Source organism: Salvia hispanica, chromosome 4 (assembly GCF_029641045.1).
Source record: "Salvia hispanica isolate PSC_SH4W2 chromosome 4, Shi_PSC_v1, whole genome shotgun sequence".
Classification (NCBI taxonomy): domain Eukaryota; kingdom Viridiplantae; phylum Streptophyta; class Magnoliopsida; order Lamiales; family Lamiaceae; genus Salvia; species Salvia hispanica.
The window spans coordinates 12,129,455-12,150,335 of NC_142695.1; the positions used below are offsets into that span (position 1 = coordinate 12,129,455).

Genomic DNA, 20,881 nt, shown 5'->3' on the forward strand with positions numbered 1-20,881 from the left:
ATAAATAAAATTATAATGAAAATAGCGGTCATTGGTTGATGGTAGTATAGAATATGCAATGTCTTTACAAAATGATAATGACAGCTACGTATTAATTCGGTATGAAAATAATTGCTGGTGCAGGGGTAATTTGGTCATAAAATTACTATCAAAAGTTGGGAGTTTTATTTCGGTGGTAAACGGCAATTCGTGTTGGAGTTGTAAAGAATGTTGAATCTTATCAGTTAAACGTCGTTATCTCAGACGGCAAATGGGCCACAATATGGGCCATGGGCCCATTCACCCATGACGCAGTCACTATCCTCTCACTTTTAAAAGAAATAAAATATCCTCAGTTACAACAATACCAAATCATCATTTTATAGAATCAAAATTTGTTGAGTTTAATGTTAGGGTTCCAAAATCTTGTCATTTTTATATATTTTATTAAATATATATTTCATTTATATTATTGTAATAAATAAATCATAGTGCATTCTATTTATTTATTTTATTTATATTTTAAAATAGCTTTTCATTCATTTTTTTTATACTTTTAAAACACAATTATAACAAATGTGTTTTAACCGACACTTCAGAGTTATCAGCAATTAAATAGTGTTCCAACTAACTAGACATGGATCAAGTGTTAATACACAATTATAACAAATCTATCTATCTTAATCTAAAGTGACAGTTTGGTGAAAAGATATTTTTACCCTTTTTGGAGGAAAAATGTAAAGCTATTTTTGTGTACCCTTCTAGTCATTTTAAGAAATATCAACCATTGAATAGAAAAAAGGCAGCTCTGAAAATGAGTCCAATCAAATGCAAACTTCTTGAAGAAGATTTTAAACACATTTAAATAGATGCACTAGAATCTGTCCAATCAAATGCAAATTTCTTGAAGAAGATTTAAAACACATTTAGATAGATGCACTAGAATCTGCATTTTTTGGTTTTATAATTGCAGTATAGCAGGTGTGGCTCTGCTTGGAATCAGACGACGTGAGGCGACGAGGAGACGCCGGAGAGGAAGAGGAAGCGGCGCCGTTGATACTGTCATGTGAGGAACAAAGGTGAAATCTTTTGAACACCAAATGACCAAAACTCAAGTTTTAAATTAGAACTCTTAGGAACATGAAATAAAATGAACAAAAAAATATCTCACCCCACCGATGAAGGGAGACGACACTGGTGATGGCGGTGAGTCTAGCGGCTGAATGCAGTGGCGACAGTGACGTCAACAATGGTGGTGGCGTGAAACCGTGAGAGAGGCGTAAGAAAAAAACGAGAAGAGGAAAGGGAGAGGAATGAGAAAAATCAGCGAGGGGGGCGGTGGGCGACGACGACGGAAAGAGAGGTGAGAAAAGGAGAGGGCGGCGGTGGTTGCTGCCGGAGAGAGCTGCCGGAGATCACCACAGCTAGGCTGGCGTGTGAGGGCGGGTGACGAAGGCGAGGAACGATGGCTAGGCGAGCTATGCAGTGTGGCGGGTGTGGAGGAAGCAAGTGGGCGGCGAATCACGGACGTCGAGGCAAGCGGAAGGAGGCAGGCGGAGCGGGCGGCGGCGGCGCATGGAAGGGAGGAAGGAGTAGGGTACAGTTGAATGGGAAGAGAGAGAAATGAGGCGCCTCATATTAATTTAGGGTTTCTATTTGCTAATTGGGCTCTAATTTTGGGCTTTTAATGTAGCATATAATTTGGGTTCTTATAGTGGATTTATACATGATTAATGTTTTTTTTATTAAATAGAATTTATGTTAAACTCTATTATTATAATTATCATACTTTAAAGCTAGGTTCTAATTTAAACTTTAAATTTATTGTACTTTGTATATATTTTTAAAATCAAATTAAATTTTATATTAATTTCTTGACTATTTTTTATAACTTTTTGTTATATTGAAATTACTTTTAGATTGTAATTATGTATAAAATTTTATTTATATTTAATATTCAATCACTATCATTTATAAATATACAATACTACTATATATATACCTATTTAAATTCAAACCTAGCTTTAATTTTGTTTTATTATGTATAAGTCTTATCTAAACTCATAGAAATTACGCATTAATATTATTTTAATATTTTTATATGTATTTCATAGATATTATTAGAAAAAATAAATGACCTCCTTTAATTTTAATGGTATACATCCCTCATAATTATATAATAACAATCAATACATAAATTTATATAAAAGTGTACTCGATTTTTTTCATATGATAATACACAATTAAACTTTATATAATTTTTATATTTATATAATAAACTGATTTTTTTTTTTTTGTTTTCTACTCACACATATTTTCTTTATTTGTATATCATATTCTAACTAACTCATACTACTCTTGAATTATTAGTCACACATCTCTTATTTGTCAATTATATTATTCCACTTATATCATAAATCAAATTGTATAAAATTGTTTACTGAATTTGAAATATTTTATAGGAATAAGTAAATTATTGATTTAGAGTGGGATAAGATAAAGCATATATATGATTTTGTAAATATTTCTATTGTTATGAATTCTTATTTCCTATAGTTTCATTGGTATTAGTATTCATTATATGAAAATTCTTATGTCCCGTGCATAGCACATGGGTTAATACTAGTGTGTTTAAACCAACACTTCAGAGTTATCAACAATATAGATTATCCAAAGAGAGGCCAAAAATATGTGATGGTCTTAGTAATTCTCAAAAAAAATACTCACTTTTCCTTTATAAAATAGACTAATTCACCATTTTAGTTTGTCCTTTAAAACTAAACCATTATTTTAATAGGAAGTTTTTTTTTACTTTAATATGCGAATATATTTTTTACTAATAATATTTTAATTAATTATTTTTTTTATTTTACCAATTATATTTTGTAGCTTGCAATTTCAAAATTGATCTATTTTTAAGGACAGGGTCAATATCAATATTCCCTCTTTTGCTTAATTTATTCTCAAACTTTATATGCTTTATTGTTACTTTGCTTTTCAATTTATTACTAGTTTAATAAATTATTTTAAAAACCAATTTTTAAGATAGCAATTGACGACTATATTTAAATACTTATTTATAGTACTTCCTTAGTTTGTTATTACAAGTTCGATTTACCATTTTAGTCTATTTGCAATTAAAAGTCTCAATTTATTTTTACTATGAAAGGTAGGTATACTACCCTTTCGGTAAACCATTCCTATTATATACGAGTCTCATATTTCACTATATTTTTTCTACACACCTTCGTTTATATTTCTTCAAACTCGGGCCGACTCAAACGAGACTCCTAATTTCAGACGGGGGGAGTATCAGAATAACATGTGTACTTGCATATTACCTTGTTCATTGACTATTAGGAGTCTCATTTCTTTTAGACAAGAGTTTAAAGAAATGTTAATAAAATTAGGTAGAAAAGGTTAGTGGAACAAGGATCTCACTTGTATATATATAAGTTTTAAATGAAATGTGATTAAAATGAATTAGTGTAAGGTCACACCTATTATTAATTATAGTAAAAATGAACCGAAACTCCTATTAAGAGATGGACCGAAATGGAAAACAAAACTCCTAGTCACGGACAAATGGAACAGTAGGGTCTAGTGATAACTTAAAGTGAAATTGAGCTTTTCCTTGCATGCATTGACGGAGAAACTATGGCTATATTTTGTGGTATTTGCACTTCTTGTCCTTGATCTCCTTAATTAGTGTAAAAGCCAAAATTGGTCCTGAACATATGGTCATTTTATGTTTTTGGTCCTAAATATTATTTTTTGGATTTTTTGATCCTGAACATATGGAAATTTGATCATTTTGGTCCTCCGTCAACATTTCCGTTAAAAACTAACGGTCAACGGGTTTAATCCCGATTTTGACCAAATTAGACTTTTAGTTCTAATTTTCTCTAATTATTTTAGTAATTATTTATTTAAAATCAGATTTAAATAATATAAAAAATAAAATGAAAAATTGTAATTCCACTAACGGTGAAGAGGAATTACAAGTTTTCATTTTATTTTTCATATTATTTAAATCTGATTTTAAATAAATAATTACTAAAATTAGGGAGTAAAAAGTTAGAATTAAAAGTCTAATTTGGTCAAAATCCTTGACCGTTAGTTTTTAACGGAAATATTGACGGAGGACCAAAATGATCAAATTTTTATATGTTCAGGACCAAAAAATCCAAAAGATAATGTTTAGGACCAAAAACGTAAAATGATCATATGTTCAGGACCAAATTTGACCTTTGCTCCCTTAATTATACATTACATTCATGGCTTCGGAATCATGTACTCTCTGTCCCCATATCCACAAAATATTACATCAACTGATCAACATATTAGAAGGACCAAAAAAATCAGAGTCCTAAATAAAAAGAGAGGATTTTTAGATATGTACATCACAAGAATAGAAGTACAAATGAAGTGGTGTGGCATGGCCTACTTAAACTTTCCTTTTCTCTAATTACCTTGGACCAGAAAGTTCAATGCAGTTGGCATCACAATCATCATCTATGCTCTTCTCCATCCCAAACATGCTCAACTCATCACAATCATTCAGCTTGCTCTTTGAAGTGGTGCTGCTGTCAATGTAGCTATGTGATGCCGCCCATTTTTCAGCAAGGCCGTCGCCTTCGAGCATCCTCACAACGTCGGCCATTTTAGGACGGTGCGCGGGCAGGTACTGAGTGCAGAGCAGAGCCACTTGCAGCATCTCCCCCACCTCAATCCTGTCATACTTCATCCCAAGCTCTTTGTCCACCAATAACTCAATTTTCTTCTCTTGCTGGACCTTCTTAACCTAAAATGTCACAAATCTTGTATTAGTTCAAGTCCAATTAGTGATCAAAGAAACACACATTACCCATTCTAGCATGGCTCCTTTCTGGCTCACGGTTTTCCCAAACTCGAGAGCTCGCATTCCTGTAATCAGCTCCAGCAGGAGGATCCCGAATCCAAACACATCAGTCTTGTCTGATGACTGGCCGGTGGAGAGGTACTCTGGCGCGATGTGGCCTACAGTGCCACGGACAGCTGTGGTCACATGAGATTCACCGTGATCGAGCAACTTTGCAAGCCCAAAGTCTCCCACAACCGCCTCACAGTAGTCGTCCAGCAAGATATTGGCAGCCTTGACATCTCGGTGGATTATCTTTGGATCACATTGCTCGTGCAGATACAGTAAACCCCTTGAAGCCCCGATTGCAATTCTCTTCCTCGTGTTCCAGTCAAGCCCCAGTTTCCCTTGTAACAACAAAAAATGGCACACATGTTTTATCACCTAATAATTTAAACAGACTACTAAAACATTATGCATTTGATTCAAGCTGTTTTATTGCAAGTCTTAACCTTTCTGTGATCTCAAATTTCATGATTAGATATGTGCAACTGTTTTTCTTCTATGAAAATGTTTCAAACAAGAATGCTAGAAAATTAGCAGTCTCCAAAAAAGAGGAACTGAAGCTACCTCTAAGCCTTGACGCGACGCTGCCATTAGACATGTAAGGGTACACAAGAAGCCTCTCATTTTGGGCGGCACAGTATCCAAATATACGAAGCAAGTTCCTGTGAACCGCCAGGCTGATCATCTCAAGCTCCGTTCTAAACTGTGATATCCCGGTAGTTCCTGTCAGATCCTTTAGTCGCTTCACTGCAACCAGCGTTCCATCTTCCAATTTCCCGCGGTAAACATTGCCAAATCCCCCAGCACCAAGTATGTTTTTGGAGCTGAAGTTATTCGTGGCACGTCGTATCTCTGAAATGGAGAAGCTCTTGAGGTTCCCTAGTCTTATAAGGTCCTCTTCTTGAACATCTACAATATTAAAACAACAATATACAGTTAGGAAAACTAGAAAACGAGGAACATGTTATTAGCAAAGTTATCGCATACCTGTAATGTTTAGAACAGACCGCTTCCTCTTCACGGTTCGTTTGTGGAGTAGAAAGCCTAATACTAAGACTAAAATGGAGACAAATATAATGCTCACTCCAAGTGCAATTGCTATTTTCTTGGTCTTGGACTTTCCTGATTTATCACCACAAAATGAGCAAATTGATCCGAGTTTAAACGACATCGAACAGAGAACAAGAGAGCATCATCAAGTCTACCGGAAGAGGGGTTGATGGCAAATGAAAGAGGGCTAGCCAGGAGGGATTCAGAGCATTTTTCACTGGAGTGGCTTCCACAAATCAGAGGATTTCCAAGAATACTGCAACAAAACATTTGATGAATTGAGACAAATGAATATAAAAAAAAATAGTAGCAAAACAAAGGAAGCCCACACACAAAACAAGGCACAGAGAGTGGCAGAGTAACATTTGTCTTACACAATTGTAGCATTCAATACAGCTGATATGAATGTCATAATATGTGAATGTGATTAATCAGTAGTGAGAAATCTTACTTAAATGTTTTGGTTGGAAAAGTAGGAATAGGTCCACTGAGATTATTGAAGGACAAATCCCTGAAATATTCAAGAAAAGGACAGAACATCCCATGATTCACATGTGGAAAAACAAATCCCACAGCACTAAGATAAGCATTACAGAACAAAAATGAGGAAAACTCAGAGAATATGGCAAGATTGATACTCACAAGAAAGTAAGACGAGGGAGATTGGCCAAAGGCAGAGGAACAGGCCCACTCAAGCTATTGTTGTTCAACCTTCTATATTCATTACAAGACAAACCACATCAAACAGACAGTAGTACAATGAAAGTCAAACAGAGGGATAGTATTTTGCCAAGAAAAGAAGTAAATTCAAAAAAAAAAAAAACTCACATATACTGTAGGTGGTTCAAGAGGCCTAAAGACTCAGGAATATGGCCATGTAAATTGTTGTTTGAGAGATCCAGTGCCTGAAGATTTGGGAGATAGCCTATTTCCTTTGGAATATGGCCAGAAATATTGTTGTTCTGCAACATTCTGCATTGCAAAATTCAACATGAATGGTCCCTTCAAAATTCAAACTTTAGTTTGTGTGGGTTTGAAATTTGCTTACATTTGCTTGAGGTTTGTAAGGTTGGCAATCATCCAAGACAAAGACCCTGATAAGCCCTGACTTGGAGCTCCACTGCCCAGAACATAAACCACCAAGATTAGCAGTAAAAATGCAATCTTTAACAGCAATAAAAATTCAATCTTTAACAGCAATAAAATACTAAAAATACAATCTTTAATAGCAATAAAACAAAATCAAGGAGAAGGAAGAAGACCAACAAGGCAGTAACAAGATCATTAGAATTGCAAGTAATCATAGACCAGCTGCAAGGGTCCACAGAGTTCTCATCCCAATTGCTGAGAGCTCCATGAGGATCAGAGAGGCCTTCCCTCACAGCAGTCAGAGCTTCAACTACACACCACAAACAAACAACAATACATTATGATTAAGAAGAAATGGAGCTTTTGTAATCTGTTGAGAGTTACCTTCTGGATTGCGGGGCTCAAAAGAGACAGAGAGAGTAAAGAAAAATGGAAGGGAGAAGAGAAGGAGGCAGTGGCTTGGAAGGAGAGACATTGTTATGATCACTGGCAAAACATGGTAACAAGAAACAAAACCACTACTACTACATTTGATTCACAAACATTGTTTTTGAGCACCTTTCTTTTCTCTCTCTCCCGCTTTCTGAAAAGCATTTTTTACAAAGACACCTCTTTTACTATGTACCTCCTCTTTTTAGACCACTTTATCTTTTTATTGCTCCAGTTGCTTGCCTTTTGAATGTGTGCAAAAGGAGATTTACGGTAACAAGGAGATAAAAAAAAGAGTCTGTACAATTGCCTACACCACACCTACTGCAAAAAAAAAAAATAGTGCCTGCAGCAGGTTTGCAGTTGTTTTACTGACCCTTCTTCTTTCTCTCAAATAATCAACTATTTTTTGACATGAAATTTTAGAAAATACAATTAATATTTAATGAAGTACTATAAAATAAAAAAATTATAAGAGAAAATGAGTAAAAATGTTATTTTTTATTAAAAATTGAGCAATGAGTAATTGCTTAATTACCTCTACAAATGTCTACTGGAGTCAATCATGCAGGGACCAAGCAATATTAAAGCGCGGAGCATGTCTATTGTATATTTGAAAAATTTTAGGCATTTGGAAATTTATTTCGAATTATAATGAAAATAAGTAGTAGTACTACCTTTTTTGCAAATGCATAAATTATTCAAATTCTACTCCTATTATTATGGAATTTGGCCTAATCCAACGTAGGCAAACAAATCGGATCTTTGGAGTCTGATATAAAATTCCAAGGTCAAGTTAAAAAAATTTAGATGAATATTGGTTTGATATTTGTTATCTAGAAACTCAATTTTTAACTTTATTGTCGGAATATAAACTTTTACGTACCATATGCTATTTAGAATGGCACGCTGAGAGTTTTTAATACTCCATCTGTCTTACTTTAGAAATCACCGTTTAACATTTTAGTTCGTCCCATATTAAGAGTTTCAGTTAGAAATTCTATAAATTATACTAGTATTATTATTAGCTAGACTCTACGTTTTATTAACCTCTTTCCACTCACATTTATAAACATAGGACGTACATTTTCACCAACTTTTCATTATATTTTTTAAATTCCATGTTGAACTCAAATGAGACTCCTATAAGAGAAAGTCGGAAGAAAAAACTATTAAATGTAGCTTAAATCCGACTGTATGTGTATAACTCCGTCACAGAATCATACAAGTCAACAAGATTTGTTTCAAAAAATAGTACTCCCTCCGTCCCGGAGTATTAGACTCACTTCTTTTGGGCACATGATTTAAGGAAGTGATATTTAAATAGTTAAAGTGGATAGAGTAAAGTATGAGAGAGGGAAAAAGTAGGGGAGAGAAGAGAGAAAAAAGTAGGTGGAGAATAAAATAAGATAGATGTTTTTTGCTAAAAAATGAAATGAGTCTAATATGTTGGGACATCCCAAAAAGGAAAGTTGGTCTAATACCTTGGGACGGAGGAAGTAGTAATTTTAGCAATTTATTTTATGCTCCGTGTTATCCCTTTGTGAATCGATATTGGGCATTTGTGCCCCAAGGACATGAACATCGGGAATGCGATGTAGTTATGTATTTCCTTCGTTATATTCAAGATGTTCATCTTTCTTTTTAAGTTTGTTCCACTCAAGATGTCTATTTTCTATATTTAGAAATAAATTCCTCCCTTATCTCTTCTCATTACAATATACAACTACATTTTTATACCTTATTTACTTCATTTAACAACTCCTCTTAAAAGTCACTCAAAAATATTGATAGAATAGGATGGAGGGAGTTGGTAAAGAGAGGGTTGACTGACGTCATGCCCCCATTTATAGGGGGGAGTTTTTAAATTCAACATTAGATTGAAAATCTGAACTAGCACTCACAATTTTGTGTTTTTAACACTTCCTAAAAGGTGAGTACTAATTAATAAAATGGATAACACTCTTGTATTTCTTACAATTCTATCTTTGATGTGCAATGATTAGCACACCAACAACTTGAATATATTCGAATACTAGTATTTTAGTTAAAAATGACAAAAACATTACATTCATTCTACTATATTACTGGGTCTCGTAAATTTGTTTATGTATGTGAGAAAGTGTGAAAAATTGAAAATAGATGTACTACGTTGGAGTAGCTATCCATTCTCCAGAGTTGGCCCCCATCACTAATTATGTACATTATGAACAATTATTAGTTAGTAGTTATCATTAATCAACCATTAAGGAAGAACATATAATTAATAATTCATAGGAGCGTACTTAATTATCATCTCCGAATATATCATTAAACTATCTGAATAATAACAATGTCCTCTCTGCAATATCAAGGATGGACATATATACACATAATACTTTTATTTCGTGAACTGAAAGTCTTTTTGCAGATACAATAATACTACTATATAATATTAATATATTAAAAAATGATAATCCTATTATATAATCATATTGAACAAGCTTATGAGAATAAATAAATTAAAGAAATCTTCGTTGGATTGCGTTTGTTCTTCTATGCGCTTCCAATGATACTTCCACAAGGTATGTTTGCTGCTTTTCAGCTGCTAGCCTGCTACACACATAATTATATTATTAATTGAAATTAGCAACCCTTTTAAATCGGTTGAATGTACTACATACCAATGTGAGCTTAGAGCACTCCCAATGGCGACGGCGAAAATCCGGCGATTTTTCGCCGGATATCGCCGACTTATCGCCGGCCATTGGGAGGAGTTCGGCGATTTTTCGGCAAAATTCCTACTGATTTTACGCCAAGCGGCGTTTTAACGCCGGGCTATCGCCGGATCATCGCCGGCCACTGTGGGGAGCTGTTCGGCGATTTTTCAGCGATGATCAATTTTTATTTTTTTTTTTTTCCTCAACGGTCATATTCTAATTTCCACCCCTATAAATATTTCATCCTCTTCCTCCATTCATCACCCACAAACTTCATTCACACAAATTTTCAATCTTTTTTCTCTCCATCTTTATTAAATGAGTTCTGATTCATCGTCTCGTGCTCAGTCCGACGAGGAAATATCACATTCTTCTTCCGAAGAAGAGGTACCTCCCGCTCCCACCGGATGGGATGTAGCGGGTTTCGCCAACAACCCAATCAACAACTATATCTCCCGCTACATACAAAGCGAGATCGCTCGAATGCAGCAGCCACCCCCCCAACGGCCAATCCGCCGGCGGCGCCGATACATCCCTCGCAACCACACTGGTGCGCACGATCGGCTGTTCGCCGATTATTTCGCGGAGGAACCACGTTATCCGGCAGATGTATTTCGTCGCCGGTTCAGAATGCGCCGCTCCCTCTTCCTGCGCATTGTTAATGCGTTGTCCGCGCGTTACCCCGAGTTCCGGCTCCAGCGAGACGCAGCAGGGAAGCCCAGACTATCGCCCCTACAGAAATGCACTGTTGCCATCCGGCAGTTGGCATACGGAGGGTCCGCCGACATGTTCGATGAGTATCTGCAATGCGGCGAGACGACTGGCAACGAGTGCCTGAAGAATTTCTGTCAGGGCGTGCGAGAGATATTTGGGGAGCACTACCTTCGCTCGCCGGACGCAGCTGACTGCCAGTTCCTACTGGATTGGCACTGGAGGACCCACGACTTCCGGGGATGCTCGGCAGCATCGACTGTATGCACTGGCAGTGGAAGAACTGCCCAACCGCGTGGCGAGGCCAGTTCACTACCGGCTACAAAGGTACGCATCCCACCATCATTCTTGAAGCCGTTGCCGACCAACGGATTTGGATTTGGCATGCTTATTTTGGTATAGCCGGGTCGAACAACGACCTAAATGTTCTCAATTCCTCGCCCCTTTTCAACGAGCGGATCAACGGGTTAGGCCCCTCCATCGAATTCACGGCCAATGGCAATGTGCATAACATGGGGTACTACCTGGCTGACGGCATCTATCCGCAATGGCCCGTGTTTCTGAAGACGATCAGATGCCCACTCGGAGATAGAAGAAGGTATTTTGCCCGAGCGCAAGAGTCTGCACGCAAGGATGTGGAGAGGGCATTTGGGGTGCTCCAATTGCGATTTGCATTGGTAAAGGGCCCGACGCGCTTTTTCTACCAGGGGGATATTGCTGATATCATGTACGCGTGCATCATCATGCATAACATGATCATCGATGATGAACACGAAGGCGTCCTCGACGTCACCAACGACCCAAGTGTTGCATCATCGAGTCACGGTGTCTCAACCGAGTCCGCCCGCCAGGGTGTACCGCACAACGAACATGAACGGTTCCAGGCGTTCATGGACATACACCAGAAGGAGGCCCATCAAGCACTACAACACGATATCATCGAAGAATTGTGGGCAAATAGAAACCGCGCCCACCGCCCTTGAATTTTTTTTTCTTTGAATTTTTTTTTTGATTTTTTTTCCATTCGTGTACTTTTTTTTTTTTAATTTTCTTCGTTGTAATGTGTACCCGTGTTTAATACAACGAACTTTATTACTATTATTTGTTTTATCTTATAAATTAAATAAGCTAGCTTTATTATATATAAAAATAAAACAATTAAATTAGTGATGATGTAAAAATGAAATGTTGAGTTAGGGAGAAATAAGGGAGAAATAAGGGAGAAACCATTGCAGAGGTTGGCTAAAAGTTGACTAAAAACTGGGGATAAATTTTGATGCTGATGTGGCACTGATGTGGCAGGAGTTAGGGAGAAATAAGGAGTTTATCCCCAAACCATTGGGAGTGCTCTTATAACATTAGTCAAAAAGTGCTAAAAATATATATGAATAATATACGTGAAGTTTGATAGTTTTGTGCATATAGTACATAATATTTTACTATGAGGAGTAAGTTTATTGAAAAGCATAAAATTTTTCCAATAGTCGAATTCACCAACGTTACAAAAACCCAACATTAAACAACTGTAAATGTATCGCAAGTTATTGCAATTATAGCAAGTTGTACAGAGAAACAATACTCCTTCCTTCCCTCGGCAATTTTTCTATTTTTGTTTATCCGCTAGTAAGAGATGGTAAATACAGGCTTTGATTTTATTATTTCATTCCACTCAGTCACTCACATTATTAAAAATTAATATACTACTGTATAAAATATGATCTAGATTCATATTTCAGATTTTTTTTCAATTCACTTTACTTTGTATTTTTGAAAACATTGTCAATATTATCAAAAACTCATAATTTAGAACAGAGTATCAAATATCCAAAAGTTACTGTTGTCATCAATGCCAATAATTTAGTAGTTTGATTTTTCGTGTGATAGTAATAAATTTAATTTGATGATTTGACCATTTTATCATTTAGTTAATTATAAGTTTTATTAATTGGAGTATATACTAGTCAATGTTACTACTCCTATTTAACACAAAATGCAGTTGCATTGGAGGACTCAACAAATATACAGCTAATCCATTTCGAATCACTGTTAGTAAACATAATATAAGGATGGTTAATAATGATTGCTAAATTGGCATATTTCAAAACTTTTAGAGACACAAGTCGTATGGTCGTGGGTGAATAATAGTGATTAATGGATGGTAATTATGTTAGGCATAGTTATATTTATCTATTTGAGTCAAACTTCACTAGATTTATCCCTTCTATATGTAATCATATCTAAAAGTGGTATCAATCTTTAAATGATTCCTTGATTACAACTGAATTAATGATACGATATGGGCATCAATAACTACACGTACAAAATAAACTATTCATAGCCCTCACATTTCCTTTCTATAAATTATAACTACAACTCAAAGCAATCAAAATAAAATTTAAGTACTTCTCATCTCATTTATATATACTGAGCTTGACTTTGATTAGAAAGACCAAAGACTGGGAAGAGAAATGGATTACTGTTCAGTTTTGGAGGAGAAGAAGTTGCGGCTTAGGCCGCGCCTGAGGACGCCTGAGAGTCCCGGGGCCGCCCGGCCTAGGGTTATGGGGTGTTCGGACCAGAACCCCCTATTCTTTTTCTATTTTTAAATTTTTTTTGAAATTTTTGTCTATTTATATTCCATTTGTTCAACATTCTTCCACCAATTTCTCACTTTATTACCTCTCTATTTATTTCTATATTTATTCCTCTTTTTTTCTAGATTTGTAATTTTTATTTTCTAGGATTTGTAATTTTTATTTCCTAGGATTGTAATTTTTATTTTCTAGGATTTGGTGTAATTTTTATTAGGATTTGTATTTGAAATTTTTTAATTTTCGACTAAACAATGAATTTTTTGTGCTTTAATTGTTTAACATTTTTTTTTTACAATTAAAATAATTTGTAGTGGTGAATATTGCAACTTAATGATTGGGGTCTGGATGGGCCTGCAAGGTTATGGAAGTTGTGATCTGGCCCTAAAAATTAGGAGAATGATGATGTGGAGGGGACTTGAGGTCTGAATCCGAACCAGAATTAATAATGCTATGAAGGATGAAAGGATATTTTGGTCACAAAATTAAGTCATAAAGTACAAAATCACTCAAATGACACAGTACTACTAATTTACCATCTCATGGTAAAAGGATCGCACATCAGCATAAGCTAGTTTAATAGATTTGAGAATTATGCAAAATTGAAGCCCTAAACACTATTTTAGACTTTTGAGTACAATTGTATACCAATTTCCATTAAATTTATAAGTGAGAAGCTATACTAAACCAAATTGTGAAATGTGCCCATTTTTGTCATTTCGATATGATCATGAATATTGTCCACTTTATTTGTTTTTTTTTTTCTTTTTTTTCTTTTTTTTTTCCTATTTTTAGTGAATGAATCTCCCTTTCAACTAGCTCATTACACTCACATTTTATTATGAATTACTCATAATATATAGATATAGAACCTATATTCTACTAAATTTTCTAAATCACCTTTTTTTCACCTTCCTTAAAACTCATGCCAAGTTAAACGGACCATATTTTGTACTCCCTCCGTCCCAGAGAAGTTAGCACACTTTCCTTTTTAGTTTATCCCACAAAAGATGTCACATTTTCCTTTTTGGAAAAAGTTCTCTCTCACATGAATATAAAAATTATATTTTATCTCTTCATTTAACACACAAAACAAAACCTCCTAAAATTCCGTGCCATTTTCAAAGTATGCCAACTTTTCTGGGACGGAGGGAGTACTTGTCAATTGCCATTGATATTGTGAAATATAAGTGGCCCAATCATTTATTAATCTCGGCCCAATCACTTGTAAAGCCTGAGGAGCCCATCCTAGGTCAATGTGTAGGTTTCAAGTTAAATTGACCATCCTAGCTACTTGTGGCGTGTTGTTTCGGTGACACGACATGGGTTACCCAAGATGTAATGTCATGCTACAGAATCTGATCTGTCCGTTTCAGCATTGGAGACATAACCAATTAAAAATATAAATTCGATTAAATTTGAATTAATCACACTGGGCAAGTAGTACTATTTTGAAATTAGGTGCTTACTCGGCCGGTTCCGGTTAGAACTGGCCGGTTGACTGATTACAAAATTTTCTAAATTCAAGAACTGGAATCGGAATCGACCGGTTCCGGCTTGGAACCGAAGAACAGGTTTGTTGTCTAATTTTAATTCAAATTTTTACTCAAATAAAAATTTAAATAATTCTATACCCAAAAAAATTAATAATTCAACATCTAAAAATATAAAAATTTATGAACTTAATCTAAAAGTATGAATAAACATAATTCAAATTGTAAAAACTAACAAAGCAACAATATTCATCTTCCAATAACTAAAAAATTAAACAATTAAATACCTAAATAAGTCCAACACTTAAAAATATTCGACAAGTCAATACCTAAATTATAAAATAGGGTTAAGAAACTTGAATAATAATAATGGTAAGTTATATTAATATGAAATTGAAATTAAATTAAAAATTCGATTTCCGGTTAGGAACCTATTGGTATCGGTTAGAACCAGAACCGGTTTTATCAAAAAATTAGGAATTGGTACCGGAACCGGAACGGAATATTCCGGTTCCGGTTCCTCAATTAACCAGTTGGTCCCGTTTAACCGGAGAACTGAGAACCGGTTAAGCACTCCTATTTGAAATGCACGAAAATGGGAATTACTCCCAATTTACTTTATTTGTTTAAAAGAAAATGACAATGAATCTCCAATAATTTCCATGGTCATGGTGCCTCAAATTTTAAATCTATTAATTAAAGAAAAACTAATTAATGTATCAATTAAATTGCATTTTATTCAGTTTTGTGAGTACATAAATAATGCTGGAAAAATTAAACATTCATGAAACAATACCACAAAGCTGAAGAGGTTAGCATGGATATATTATCCAATTAGATAAAACCGAAGAAACCAAAATAAAAATAATAAAAAAAAAGGAAGAGATTGAGCCGTGCCGCCAATATCACGAGGATGAGAAGCTAATGTAGGAGAAGAGAGGCAAGGTAGAAAAAAGGAAAGATTTTGGAAGAAATGCAGTTGAAAACATCAGCCATTTGCTTCACCTGCAGCGGCCGCCATCGTTTCCGGAACATCGGCCGCAACCCTTGTGTCATGTTTTCGTTGGAATATTTAGCACAGTTGATTCCGGACGGGGAGAGTTGCAAGGATATTTAGCTGCGAGTAGATTTGAATGGTGAGTATTTTGAAAGAAAGTGAGTAGAGATTTTATTAGTAAAATGATGGACAACACTCCTAATTAATTTAGTGTCTAATCACAGGTGGGTCTGATTGTCAGTCTCAACTTAGCCATTCCAAAATTAGCCCCTATGTTAAGAATTGTCTAATTTGAAGGACAGGCTTGTAGGGCCCGTTTGATTAGTGAAGTTTCATAAATGTGTGGATTGTATTTTGAAATGTAGGGAAGGAAAGGATCATGGACCAGACCAAACAGGACACCGTTGCTTTGGTGTGTGTGAGTGTTTGTTTTCGAGAGTGCCAATCTCTAAACCCAAGACCAAAACCTCTTTTACTCATTAATTAATTATACTAGGCTGCAATTTCAAATTTTCATATTTTAGTTTTTCATACTACTACTACAAGTCAATATGAGATACAGAGAGACGATATTAATTACCTGTGAAACAAAGAGTAGCAGATCAGCTAGTCCAAGGCAACACCAGACCCATACAAACCCATATATCTGAATCATCTTTAATAAATTAAAACAAATTAGAACAGATGCTACAAAATGAATCCACAACTCACAAAATTTAAGCACAATGTAATCTTGGCTATAATCATAGTATAAATATTACAAATGCCATAAAATAAATTCAGAAACGGAAAACAGAACAAAATGTGTAGAGAAATCTGAATTTGAAGATTGAACAAAAAAAAAAAAAAGGGTTAGGAGTTAGGACATCAATCGTTTTCAGTAGAGATCTTCAAAAGATGAATTTTTTTGCTTTTTTCAGATTTGCGTCATCACTACAGAAAAATAAAATCCATTTCCGATTTCATTCTTGGATGCAACAATTAAAATTCAACACCAAAAAAAAAGAAAAAGAAAAAAATGTTGCTTAAACTAATTAAACACATGAAAATGTAAAGAGTGGTGGAACCAAAAACACATCAGTGAAAGTGAATGGTGAACTTACATAGCAAGAATTTTGTGCATGAACACTATTGACCTTCATGCATGATCATGATTCATCAATGGAAGTTATGAAGAAACAGTGTGTGTGTGTGTGTGTGTGTGTAAGAGAGAGAGAGAGAAGGGTGGGTGAGTTGGTGAGGTTTGAATATATTTAAGAGGTCTTCTTCTCTCTTCTCCACACACAGATATGTCAGTGGGCAGCTTCTTCGATAGCATAGCTTTTGAAAAAGCTAAAGTGTTGTAAATATCTTTACTCTTTACACTTTTGTGGCACCAGTCACTATTTTCTTTTTCCTTTTTTCTCTAAATTCTTTACTCTAGACTCAAGATATCCTGCAAACTTTTCAATACAAAACCTTGAAACTTTGCCTTATTTCCACATTTAATTCTTTATGTTAATACTGTACGAAATACAACACTCACATACTACTAATGAATCTATACATTTAATTTAATAGCTAGTTTATTTTGTAAAAATCATATGTATTTTATTAATATGGTGCATCTGGCCTTGTTTAAATCAGAGTGAAATATTCGTCCTATTTAATTATTTTAGCACTGATCATAGAAGATAATAACAAATGTGAATGATATGATATGCATCATACTCAAACGATTGAAGAGGAAAGCTAAAGACATGGTTGAAAACGATAGAATGATAGTATGGGATGAAAATAGTTGTTTTTGGACCACCAACCAACCTACATCAAATAGTCAAATTGTGATAAAGCAAGCTCATATCCTCTCTATCTATGGCTATTGGCAGTAAACGAGCCGAGTTGAAGTCTGACCGACTCGTTTAAATATTCAGATGTTCGATATGCAATATAATTACCGGTTCGAACTCGGTCAATAAACTCATATTCGAGCTATAACTCGTTAAAATCTTATGAACTTGTCGTAAAAAGGTTTGAGATCTTGATCAACCTATTTCTCATGCTCAATTTATAAAGGTTCATGAACATGCTTGAGCTCGGCTCGTCTAATGTTGAATCAAGCTCCAAATGCTATTTTTTCGACTCAAGTCTCGGATAGCACTCGTGAGATATTACGTGACTTAGTTTGTTGTATCACAACAAAGACAATTAATTAATGAATAAATAATGTACTATTTTTTATTGTACAAAAATTTCTGTATATTATAGTAGCAAAATTATTATCATAGTGTGAATTTTTAGCAATTTTGAAAGTATATACCGTCGAGTTTTAGTTTGAAAGCATCGACAAGATTGGCGATGGCCCGGATGTCTATGTGATCTCAAGGTCCATCTGGTGGCTCAGAAATAAAGTCATTTACAAAAGGATAGAACCTAGATGGAATGTGGAGAAGGCGCTAATTCTATGGAGATTCATGGACTAAAGGGTGGTGCCCAGAATTTCCTTATTTACCGGGGCAAAAGGGTTAGAATTTGGCTGACGTGAGAAGATGATCGAGAGGGACTCGCAAAACGAAGCATAGAGCTGAAGACCATTGATGAGGTTTTGTTGATCCTGTCTCTTCTTCCTGCTACTTCTTTGGGTTCTTAATTGTCTGCGTTGTTGGAGGTCTGATAGGGTCTTCGATCTAGCAAATCTCGCCAAAGATCATCCTCAATATTCCTTTCTTGATTTTATTTGATTTAGCATATCTCTTCTTTTAGTTAGTTATTTTTAGTTATTTTTCATATCTTTTGTAATTTTAACTTCGACTGAGGGTGCATGTATCACAGTGTTAGCCTTGGGAGGAGATGCTTCCTCCACTGGCTCTTCCTCTTCTTCCACTACATCTTCTACAACTACCTCTTCTTGTGAGATCTTCTCCTTCTCTGCAGGCATGGTTGGACCTTCATAGCTTTTGCCATTCCTCAGATTGATGGCTTTGCAATCCTTGCAGTCCTTGGGATTGACAATGGTAAGTGAGGGAAATTGGCCCGGCTGATGTTGAATACCCACAACCTGTGAAATCTGGCTCATCTGAGTATCAATGCTCTTCATGTGAATGCCCAGGCTCTGCACATCTATCTCTACTTGCTTCAGTTTCTTATCAGAATTGGCCATAATTTTCCCTGTCTGCTTCATAAATGTCATCAAGACATCTCCAAGCTCATTCTTCTTCGGCTCAATGACTTGTCCATTCGACACTTGAAACCCCGGAGATGGCTGCAGGGCATTGTGAGGATTCCCATAAGATAAGTTCGAATGTGCCTTATTCCCAAAGTTGTTGAAGTTACCACCCCCTTAATTGTGGCGGTAGTTGTTGTTGAAATTCCGATTGTTGCCGCCTTGGTGCACGTAATTCACCTCTTCACTTTCGAGCCCGGTTGGCTCTGTATTCATACAGCCGAACTTACTAGTCAAGAAATCCAGTTGCTTGGACATCATGTCCATCTTGTCAATATCTGATGCAGACGCCACCCTGTAGGTTTTGCTTCTCTCATTCTTCCACCCATCATCGCTGGAGGCCACCTTCTCAATCACCTCTAATGCATCGTTTTCTCCCAACTTAAGGAGTGACCCCCCTGCGCTCATATTCAACTCACGTATTGCCTCCGGAGTGGCTCCCCTATGGAAAGTTACGATCTGTTGCCCCGGGCTAAACCCGTGGTTGGGGCATCTCTTCATCAAGTGTTTGAATCTCTTCCATGCCTCGTGAATATTCTCTTGAGGATGCATTGCATAAGAGATGACTTCAGCTTGGCGCTTTAGTGTCTCGCTCGGTGGGTAGTATTTATCCAAGAAGAGCTCAACCATTGCATCCCAAGTCTCGACCGAGTTGGGATCCATGCTATCGTACCAATCCCTAGCATCATCCTTCAAAGAAAAAGGGAACAATCTGAGGCGAATCTGATCATCGGAGACCCCATTAGCCTTCACCGTGTTGCTGATTTGTATGAACTTGGTCAAGTGCTTGTTGGCATCTTCCGAACCTGTTCCACCAAATGCATGTGCTTCTGCCCTGTTTATCAATCCCGGCTTTAACTCAAAGCTGTTGGCCGCAATCCCGGCATTATTGATTGGTGGATTAGCAACTCGTCTATATGCATACAGATTTTGCACGGGCTGAACTGGTGGTCTCGCGTTCTGCTCATCCAACTGCCTCTGCATGTTGGCCATCGGTTCACGAAGTTGACGAATAACGGGATCTTCATTGTTGTTATTCTCCTCGTTGTCTTCAAAATTGTTGTTCTCCTCGTCCACCATTAGGATTGGAGACCGCGGCTCGTACTGTATGGGTGACGGAAGTGGAGATGGACTAGGTACTGGAGTTCTCTGAACTGGGGAGGGTGGACGCCTATGACCCGGTGAAGATACGCGGATCCTCTGGTTCAACCTCCTCTGGGTGTTCCTCTTCCTGTTGGATGCTTCGATCTCGGGATCGATGGGTTCTAAAGGTAGACCTTTAGAACGAGTGCTCATACAACCTGAACAAAGAAACACCAAGATTAGAGAACTCAAAAATAAAAATAAAAATAAAGCAGATAAAATCTAGACTAGTAATCTCAACTATTATCACGATATTAAGCTCTAACGATACAAAATTGTCCCCGGCAACGGCGCCAAAAACTTGACTCGACTTATTTTAACACAAGTAGTACCCGCAAGTGTACGGGGACAATGTAGCAATTAGCAAGCAAGAGTATCGTATCCCACAGAGACATATTTGTATCAACTTAACTACCACGAACAAATGTTGACTACTATCTAGAGAATCAGGAAAAGTTTGGTTTTTTTCTAACTCTAATAAAAGCATATAGTAAGCAAATAAACAAGTAAAAGCAAATAAACACAGAATGAAAAGATAATATGGAGAAAAATGTAGAACTCAAGGATCCGATGCATAATTCCAAGCTCTTAT

General features: G+C 36.0%; 1 protein-coding gene and 1 long non-coding RNA gene across 3 annotated transcripts; both read right to left on the reverse strand.

Moving 5' to 3' along the window:
• Positions 1-4,209: 4,209 nt before the first annotated feature.
• LOC125196622 (protein CLAVATA3 INSENSITIVE RECEPTOR KINASE 3-like) lies at positions 4,210-7,665 on the reverse strand. 2 transcript variants are annotated; one of them, XM_048095215.2, is made up of 11 exons: positions 7,409-7,665; positions 7,202-7,334; positions 6,984-7,055; positions 6,764-6,907; positions 6,578-6,646; positions 6,387-6,446; positions 6,091-6,191; positions 5,873-6,007; positions 5,450-5,794; positions 4,847-5,226; positions 4,210-4,783 (listed from the first exon to the last, which is right to left on the reverse strand). In XM_048095215.2, exons 1-11 carry the CDS (start codon positions 7,497-7,499, stop codon positions 4,448-4,450), a joined length of 1,866 nt encoding a protein of 621 aa, XP_047951172.2. In that variant the 5' UTR covers positions 7,500-7,665; the 3' UTR covers positions 4,210-4,447. The 2 variants fall into 2 exon arrangements, with proteins under 2 accessions (XP_047951172.2, XP_047951171.2); XM_048095214.2 differs by having other exon boundaries at positions 6,578-6,649; positions 7,409-7,662.
• An 8,034-nt stretch (positions 7,666-15,699) lies between these two features.
• On the reverse strand, positions 15,700-17,202 carry LOC125197372 (uncharacterized). The gene is made up of 3 exons (XR_007172052.2): positions 17,048-17,202; positions 16,525-16,599; positions 15,700-16,064 (listed from the first exon to the last, which is right to left on the reverse strand). It is a non-coding gene; the product is annotated as an uncharacterized LOC125197372 (long non-coding RNA).
• Positions 17,203-20,881: the final 3,679 nt, after the last annotated feature.